The sequence below is a fragment of the Chenopodium album genome, chromosome 17 (genome assembly GCF_948465745.1).
Source record: "Chenopodium album chromosome 17, dcCheAlbu1.1, whole genome shotgun sequence".
Taxonomy (NCBI): domain Eukaryota; kingdom Viridiplantae; phylum Streptophyta; class Magnoliopsida; order Caryophyllales; family Amaranthaceae; genus Chenopodium; species Chenopodium album.
Window position 1 is genome coordinate 2,133,448 of NC_137850.1, and position 9,077 is coordinate 2,142,524.

The window sequence follows — 9,077 nt, forward strand, 5'->3', positions numbered from 1 at the left end:
TTTAAAAACGAAAGGAGTATAGATTTCTTGCGATTATCCTTTCACACAACTTCAAAGTAGTACACTAATAATACATGAATACATGATACATTATCCTAGTCTTTTCAATTTTCATATATTTAATGAAATACAAACAAGATGCTTCAATTCCAACCACCCATACCTTAGCACAAAAAATCAATCAATTGGCGTGGCATATGGACGTATCGTTAATTGAATGTCACCAACTCACCATACAACTGTTGATAGGAATATCATTATTCATTTAAAGTTTTATAGCCCAATCATAATTGTATCACCTAACTTTTTTTTTTTTTTTTTTAAAAAAAAAAAAAAAAAAAAACCTAAATTTAATTAAATTAAAAATGAATTATTATGCACGTGCTGAAACTCGAACACTTCACGCTAATCTTGGCTCCATGGGTAGTATAAATAAGAAGCACATCTTGAAGAAGAAACCTCAACCTTCCAAGCTACAATTGTGCTCTATTTTATGCTCAAAGCTTGATTGGCAAAACAAAGTTCAAGCAAAAAACACAATCATGGATACGCCGAGTTTTGAGAACCAGGTATTTATTATATATATACATACTCTCGCTCTTCATATTATATTATCTGTCTATTTAGCTGACTTGTTTTATACTTGTATAATATATCAAACATATTTGTCAATTTAAGATAATTTCTCCCAATAATACTCAATAGTTTTAAATTTGAATGTCTGTCGATTTTGTGGTAAATAATGAATCTTTTAGCTTTGAGGTTAGAAGTTCAATCTCCATTAGTGATATTTCGAGGAAAGGGATCCCCTTATTCTTCTCCCTCGCTACTCAAAATGGTAACTAGCTTGAGTAAGTGGGTTAAAAAAATGGGTACTTTATAAGTACTCATGCATGTTGGTGAATTTACCACTGGACTATCTGGATTAGAAAATGCATTCATATTTGGACGTGCAACTCAAATAATAAGGATGAGGACATGCATATTCAATCTGACAATTTTAGTTTATTATTTTATATACAAAGTATATTCTTTTGTATATAAAGAGCCACAAATCAAATGATAATAATGATGTAAATGAGATTTAATCTCCTACAATCACTCCATATAACACTTAACCAACTACTATATATGCTCACTTTGCTCTATGTTAAGTTGACATCTACTATTTCCTTAAAAAAGCAAAAAAAAAAAAAAAAAAAAAGGTTGACATCTACTATCTTTAATTTCGAGAAAAAAAAAAGTTTACTACTACAATACTACACAGTCTACCATGCAAAGTGCAATTCACTTGTGAGAAAAAAAATCAAATTGTAAAAGAAACTATCAGGCTTATTGATCAAAACAATTTGCTTGTATTACCACCAAATACATTAGTGATGTCCTTTATTATAGAACATCATGCTATATACTTCTCTCGTTTCTTTTTTTAAGTAGTTGATCCATATTCATTTTTACCACGACTATTCACCCACTTTACTTTCTGACCATCATTTGATGATTATTTATAATAAAATCATAGTTATATTATGTTAAATCTTATTATTATAACCGTCTCAACATACATAATTATAATCATATGACACAATTAAAGTGCGACAATATATAGACATGTCAAGTAGACAAAATGGACAACTGGAAAAAAACAAATTAAACTTAGGAATTCTAATTTAGATTATCTTGTTAGTATATTTTATTTAATTTGCACTTGCATGTCATACTATATAATGTTTTTAACCTTGTTTTGTTGCACTTCTAACGTGCAGAAGCTGGGTTTTAACAAGATGCTCTTGAACTACGTTCCTGTCTATGTGATGCTACCAGTAAGTCCTAATATACCATCCAAGTTATTTTCAGTAAATGCATCTTTCGTTATACTGTAAATTTATAGTACCAATATCAGATTATTGTTATAGGCATGTAAAATGACACTCCTACATAGCAACTTACAATTAAGTATAATAAGACTGCGGATTGAGATATTGATAGTATAGGGACTGGCCTGGCGGACTGCAGTCTAGATGGCCGCGGTAGTTTTAAAAGTCTACAGTCCTAAAAACTGTGGTCATGCAATATATTGCAAAATACTGCAGTCTAGATGGCCGCGGTAGTTTTAAAAGACTACAGCCTTGAAAACTGTGGTAAAATACTGCAGTCTAGATGGCCGCGGTAGTTTTAAAAGACTACAGTCCTGAAAACTTTGGTCGTGCAATAAAATACTGCAATCTAGATAGCCGCGCTAGTTTTAAAAGGCTACAGTCTTGGAAACTATGGTAAAATACTACAGTCTAAATAGTCGCGCTAGTATTAAAAGACTACAGTCTTGGAAACTGTGGTAAAATACTGCAGTCTAGATAGCCGCGCTAGTTTTAAAAGACTACAGTCTTGAAAATTATGGTAAAATACTGCAGTCTAGATGGCCGTGGTAGTTTTAAAAGACTACGGTCCTGAAAACTGTGGTCGTGCAATATATTGCAAAAAGACCACAGTCCACAGGTATACTAAACCGCGGTCTTAATGATCAAATATGGTTCTAACTGCGCATCATGACTGAAAGAACTAACCGCCATCTTTAGGCATTTTTTTGTGTTAACTTTTTTACAACGTGATCTCTTACATCCCCTTGTTTTTTTACATTGTGTATAGTTGGGAGTGGTATCTCGTCGAAATTCATTCAAAGACGAAGAAGGTACTAGAAAGCAACTTAAGAAACTAAAAGAAGCCGGTGTAGATGGAATAATGGTGGACGTGTGGTGGGGAATAATAGAAGGCCAAGGTCCAAAGCAGTACGATTGGAGGGCTTATCGACGTTTGTTCCAAGTGGTGCAGGAATATGGCTTGAAAATCCAAGCTATTATGTCTTTCCATCAATGTGGAGGCAATGTAGGGGATGTTGTCACTATCCCCCTCCCTGAGTGGGTTCTCAACATTGGTAGATCCAACAACGATGTCTTTTACACCAATCTTGATGGTACTAGGAACGTCGAGTACCTTTCCCTTGGTGTCGATAATGAACCTCTTTTTGAAGGCCGAACACCCATCCAGGTAACATGTGTACATACAGAATTTGTTCTGTTTTTGTGTTTTTACATGATCAAGTAATAATGTGCTAGTACTGATGAAAATCATGTATGTATGTATGTACAGATGTACAGCGATTTCATGAAGAGTTTTAGAGAGAATATGTCGGACTTCTTTGAGGCCGGAACCATTGTGGACATCGAAGTAGGTGCAGGTCCAGCAGGGGAGCTACGATACCCTTCTTATCCCGAGTCTCAAGGATGGGTTTTTCCAGGAATCGGAGAATTTCAGGTAAATACATATGGAGTTCTTCAGTATGAAGTATGTTTATATGTACTCCCTTCAATTCGTCTCTAAAATGTGCCCATCTATGTTCAGATTCGGATTTTGTTTGATCAGACTTGTATTCTGACATGCCCTTTGTGTGTTTTTTACAGTGTTATGACAAATATATGGCAGCAGATTTCAAGAAGGCAGCAAAAGAAGCAGGACATCCTGAATGGGAGCTGCCAACTGATGCCGGAACATACAATGACAGACCTGAAGAAACAGGATTTTTCAGAAGGAATGGAACTTACAAATCTGATAAAGGAGTCTTCTTCTTGACTTGGTACTCCACCAAGTTAATTTACCACGGTGATCAGATCTTGGAAGAAGCTAACAAAGCATTCCGTGGTTGCACACTCAAGTTAGCGATTAAGGTGAGTACGTTACAAGTTTGGGAGTGTGATCTAAGTACATATGGTCTTCAAATCGTTCATTTAACTGACATACATATTTCATTTAATGATACTTGACACAAACTTTGACATGGATTTGATGTAATCTTGTACTAATTACGCTGTATTAATTAATTGGTATGAAGGTATCAGGGATTCATTGGTGGTTCAACTATCATTGTCACGCAGCTGAGCTTACTGCAGGGTACTATAACTTGTATAGTAGAGATGGCTATCGGCCAATTGCAAGGATGCTTACTAGGCATAACGCCATCTTGAATTTTACATGTCTTGAAATGAGGGACACTGAACAGCCTTCTGAAGCCTACAGTGGTCCTCAAGCACTTGTTCAACAGGTTAGGAAATCATCATAGCTTCAAAAAAAAAACATAACTAAGAACACACCAGAAGATGACACATGTTACAACAAACAATCTGGTCTTGGAGTGACTTGTTATACGTCTTAGGCATTACCTAATATAAAGAACGAAAATTAAACGAGTTAGAGCACCATTCACATGTTCTGAGAATAAATATTGACCTATAAAAGTGATTAATTTGCAGGTATTAAGTGATGGATGGAAAGAGAACGTCAAAGTTGCAGGTGAAAATGCACTTCCAAGATATGACAGCACAGCTTACAATCAAATCCTGTTAAATGCTCGCCCGAATGGTGTTAACAGCAATGGAGCACCAGCACTGAAGATGTTTGGGTTTACTTATCTTCGTCTGTCTAGCGATCTACTGGAAGATAACAACTTCAATCTGTTTAAGAAGTTTGTCAAGCGAATGCATGCTAACCAAGTAAGCACAATTAATTTTTTTCGGATACTGTCAATATAGGACAGTTTTCATGATGAGAGTTTTCTAAATTATATCTTCACTTTTGTTGCAGAATTACTGTCCAGACATAGAGAAGTATGGAAACTCCATTGAACCATTAGGACCATCAAAGCCGAAGATTCCTGTTGATGTTCTTCTAGACGCGACTAGACCAACAGAACCATTCCAATTTGATAAGAAGACTGATATGAGTGTTGATGGTTCACTTTATGCCTTTGGTGCCAAACTGAAAAACTTGATTTCTTGCCTATTCAAAAAATAAGTACAACTCAAGCCTACGTGAAAGTGAGCCAACACTCGCTATGTTACATTGTAACTGAGAGAAAAAAAAAATGTTTCTAAGTCTCAGATTAAGGAACTACTTAGTTCTTCTATGTCGCGTATTATCCATGTATCTGGTAAAATAAATAAGAAGAAGCTGTATCTGGTTTTTGCAGAAGGCTTATTTTCATGTATTAGCTGCTTAATAAATGAGAAGCTGTATTGAGAGTTTGTACAACGAACGTCGCTTTTCATGTACCTCTATGTATTAAACCCATCGTATAAAAGATATGGAAAAAATCGAATATCATGCATGCTGTAACACTAGTAGGTTAAGTACTATACTTGTGCTACTATGTAATCTGTATTTGTATACTCATTATTGCTGCAAAGGTCTCAATCATACAGATTTGACCTTGATTACGATATTATTTTGATGTTTTGTAGTAAAAAAAGGCAACTCGTGTCAATATCATGTTTCCTACTGTACAACAAAGGATGCAACATCAGGTTAATGTTGATGTGGATATCCTAGCAGAATATATTCTTCTTTGTGCGGACATAATTTATGTTCACATCTACAGACTTAGATAAAGGTTAAATCTTCTTGTATACACCAACCTCGATCGACAATGAAGCTATTAGTGATGCTGGATTAGAAATCATTACTAATGAGACAATGAAGCTACTGCTCAACTGGAATTAATCATATAAACGGTAAATGATATTGAAAATTGCCTTTGATATTTGGTTATATTGTTGATAGAGTAAAGTTGTCCGAAAATAAAAGTGTTGAAATTTTGTGAAATAGTCACTTTCACTCCATAAAGCCACTCAGTTGATTAGTTGAATATGGCATGAGAATGTGTGGACAAACAAACTAGACAAAACTGCTTATTTATTGTTCCGCGAAAGCCAAAATTGTGCTAATTATGTAGTGTTCTCCAAGATTAGAGCTGTCGTCTCTTCATTTGCTGAGTTCCGTAAACGTTCAATCGCCTTCTCAACCTATTTAATTATGCAAAAAGACTAGTTGTCATGATGTCAATGACAAATACACACTAAGATCAACTTATGATATATAATCACAAGAAATTAAATTTCAGAAATGTTTACTTGTTCTACATGTATATTGTACCTCAGTGTTCCAGTTGGTTCGAGCAGTCAGAATTATCAATGTTACAGTTTGTAACAGAACACCAATGATCATCCCCCACCATATCCCCTGAAATTTACGGAGTAGATTGTTTTAATGTAACTAATAGTCCTACAAAATGGGGGACAACGACAGATTGATACTTACTGCAACTCCTAAGCTCGTCTTGAAGCCCAGCACACAGCCAATTGGCAGACCGATAATGTAATATGTTGTTAGATTCACGTATGCCACAAGAGCTTGCCATCCACTCCCAATTGCCACCCCTGAAAAATATTTTCAAACACAAAGAAGTTAACAACTTAATAAAATTAATGTTACTTGTATTCTACATGCTTTGGACATCTTCAGGTAAGAAATTTGCTTTGGGGTGGAAATGGTTTATTTCATATGTTTTTCTTTACCAGAGAGGATAGGCTGAATGCCATTCAAGAGAACCGAGATGGCGAGCAAAGGAGTTAAGTCAGATACAGCTGCTATAACCTCAGAGTCAGTGGTAAAAGCCTTGCTTAATGCAACTTTGAATATCAACACAACAGCACTGAACACTATACTGATTAGTATACTAGTCCCATTCACTACCAGCACCGAGAATTTTGCTACTGATGGATGTGCTGCTCCTAGCTCGTTACTCACTCTTACACTGTATGATCATACAACCATATAGTAGTCAGACAAAAACATAAAAATAATACTAGTATAACAGTTTTCCTAAATTTTACTGAAAAGGTGTAAGAATAGATTTCGGCTAGACTAGTTCAGCTGATTACCTGGCTGCTGCAGCTAGTCCTAACATAAACTGCATGTCCCAGTTCAAGTAAGACATGCTGGAATACAGAGGAATATTAGGACATAAAACGAAAACCAGATGAAAATTTAATACTCAAGAATGTAATGTATATGTTATCAACTAAATACCATATAGAAATCGAGTCTAGTGATATTGTGGGATTAGATAAGAGCCCTGATATAAGCACCAATCCTTGGTTGTACCAAATCTCTAAGCTGTATGTCAGAAATCCAGCGACGAGTTAGACTAAAACTAAGCAAAAAAATCAAACATTTTGCAAGCAGATAATCACTTACCATAACATGACAGCAGAAGCAACTGTGAGCTTAAAGTAAGGCCAGATTCCTGTGAAAGCCTTGAAAGAGAGTCCAGTCCAACTCTCCTTACACTTTGGACTGAAAATTATGTAAAGCGCATTCACAATGACTAAAATCCACCAGGAGATACTCAGAGTAAGAGCAGCCCCAAGAAGTCCATAGTCCCAAACTTCGACAACCAACCAAGTGAAGAGTATATGCAATGAGAACACTCCAACTGACATGTATGCTAAAGGGTTGACAATATTTTGAGCTTGAAGGAACCTCTGCATCGGACAGCTTATAGCAAATGCATATAACTGGAGGATTATACCGCGAGCAAAAATCTGTCCTTGCTCCGCTATACTCTCTGATTGACCTATGGCTTTGAGGACAGAACCTGAGAACCAGTACAAGAAGGTCAAGAGTATGGCTGCTCCTAGATGAAGTATGATCGCCTTTTGGCATATGATCCCCATGGACGAGTATTTCTTTGCACCATAGGCTTGTCCACACACTGTTTGTACTGCACTGGCCATTCCCAACTGCGAAACATAGAATCAAAATTAGGAAAAGTTGTCTCAAACTAAAATTATTGATGCAGCATGATACATACCATGATTCCGTAAGCAAGGCCTTGGATCCCAACAGTAGCAACCGAGGCACCAGCAAGCTCTAAGGCACCCAAATGACCCGTAAACATGAGTGTGACAAACGTAAGCATGTAGTTAAAGATAGACACTACAATGGAAGCTCCAGAGAGGATCCACAAAAGCCTAGACTCCCAAGCAATGAGGCGAGTCCACCACCTCGCGGCCACTGGCTTGTGGGCCAAGAACTCCTCGATTACATCAGAAGACAGGTCCGGGATTCGTGAATGGGAGTCTAAACCAAGCAGCAACGTCTGGTACTCCTCACCTCTTGTTGATGAGCCCATGAAATGTAACTGATCACTATGAAGTGTGAAGTGATCAGTCAATGTTTGGTGGTGTACTAATATTTGTTTTACTTGTTTTTATCAAATTTAAAGAAGTGTGCATGAATTCTTATAAATAATGTCAAAAGGTGAAAATGTATCTTAGATCATTAGATGTAATAATGTGCGCAACTACCATTCTACGCATTTTCTTAACAAAGGGATACACCAACTACTGTTCTTCATCTTCCAAGTTAGTTATGCATTTTTCTTACCTTCGTTTCCTCATGCACTTTAATTTTATGAATGTAAAAGTTTTGTGGGCGGTACCTAAGACTTGGACAACTAGGATCATTCTCGTCTACATCATTGCGCTCTCTACACCCAAAAAAGTATAATCATAACCTGTATGCTTGTTATTCATTGGACTTACAAGTGTGAAGTAGTTCAAAAATCTATATTGGATTATGATTTATTCTTATGTTTTCCCTTCACAAATAACTAAAAATCAACCTAATTTTCACAAAAACATACACCGTTATAGTTAACTCACACTTTAAAGGGAACTAGAGAGGTACACCATTTCACGCTACACTTGTGCACTAAGAGGCATAGATTGAACACATATCTTCTTTCTAGCAAGATGACATAGGCATCGAAGAGGGTTACTTATGTCGATCACCTCCCAAAGCTAGCTTACGTGTCATTATAAGTAGGTAGCAAACAAAATCATCTAATCATGTTTAAATTCTTCCTAAAACAAATCATTTCTAATACATTAATACGAGTACTCGTAATTGACATTAAAAGATTACGTCGGTTTTTCTCTTAAAGAACCATTTTAAAATTTTCCCAAACGAGGAGTTCCATCCTATGAAAAATAACCAAAAATCTCCGATTATTTCTAGCCTTTTTGCAAGGAGGGAGGCCCAGTTAATTTTCGAGATTAACATTTCAAGTTAATTTTCTTTCACAACTTTATGTATTTGTTTTCGTGCCACTTTATTATTTCACTTTTATTATTTAAAAAATAAAAGTAAAATAATAGTAAAATAATGTATTGTGTCAAAGATTA

General features: G+C 35.9%; 2 protein-coding genes across 3 annotated transcripts; one reads left to right on the forward strand and one right to left on the reverse strand.

The window, feature by feature from the left end:
• The first annotated feature begins 341 nt into the window (after positions 1-341).
• LOC145587364 (beta-amylase-like) lies at positions 342-5,159 on the forward strand. 2 transcript variants are annotated; one of them, XM_081644094.1, is made up of 8 exons: positions 342-569; positions 1,767-1,823; positions 2,647-3,045; positions 3,148-3,312; positions 3,459-3,722; positions 3,887-4,096; positions 4,305-4,544; positions 4,636-5,158. In XM_081644094.1, exons 1-8 carry the CDS (start codon positions 366-368, stop codon positions 4,843-4,845), a joined length of 1,749 nt encoding a protein of 582 aa, XP_081500220.1. In that variant the 5' UTR covers positions 342-365; the 3' UTR covers positions 4,846-5,158. The 2 variants fall into 2 exon arrangements, with proteins under 2 accessions (XP_081500220.1, XP_081500221.1); XM_081644095.1 differs by lacking the exon at positions 3,887-4,096 and having other exon boundaries at positions 4,636-5,159.
• A 615-nt stretch (positions 5,160-5,774) lies between these two features.
• Positions 5,775-8,023, reverse strand: LOC145590213 (protein DETOXIFICATION 41-like). Its single transcript, XM_081646962.1, has 8 exons — positions 7,703-8,023; positions 7,087-7,631; positions 6,919-7,005; positions 6,771-6,827; positions 6,405-6,643; positions 6,148-6,266; positions 5,983-6,069; positions 5,775-5,852 (listed from the first exon to the last, which is right to left on the reverse strand). The coding sequence occupies exons 1-8, from the start codon at positions 8,021-8,023 to the stop codon at positions 5,775-5,777; spliced, it is 1,533 nt and encodes a 510-aa protein (XP_081503088.1).
• Between the last annotated feature and the right edge of the window lie 1,054 nt (positions 8,024-9,077).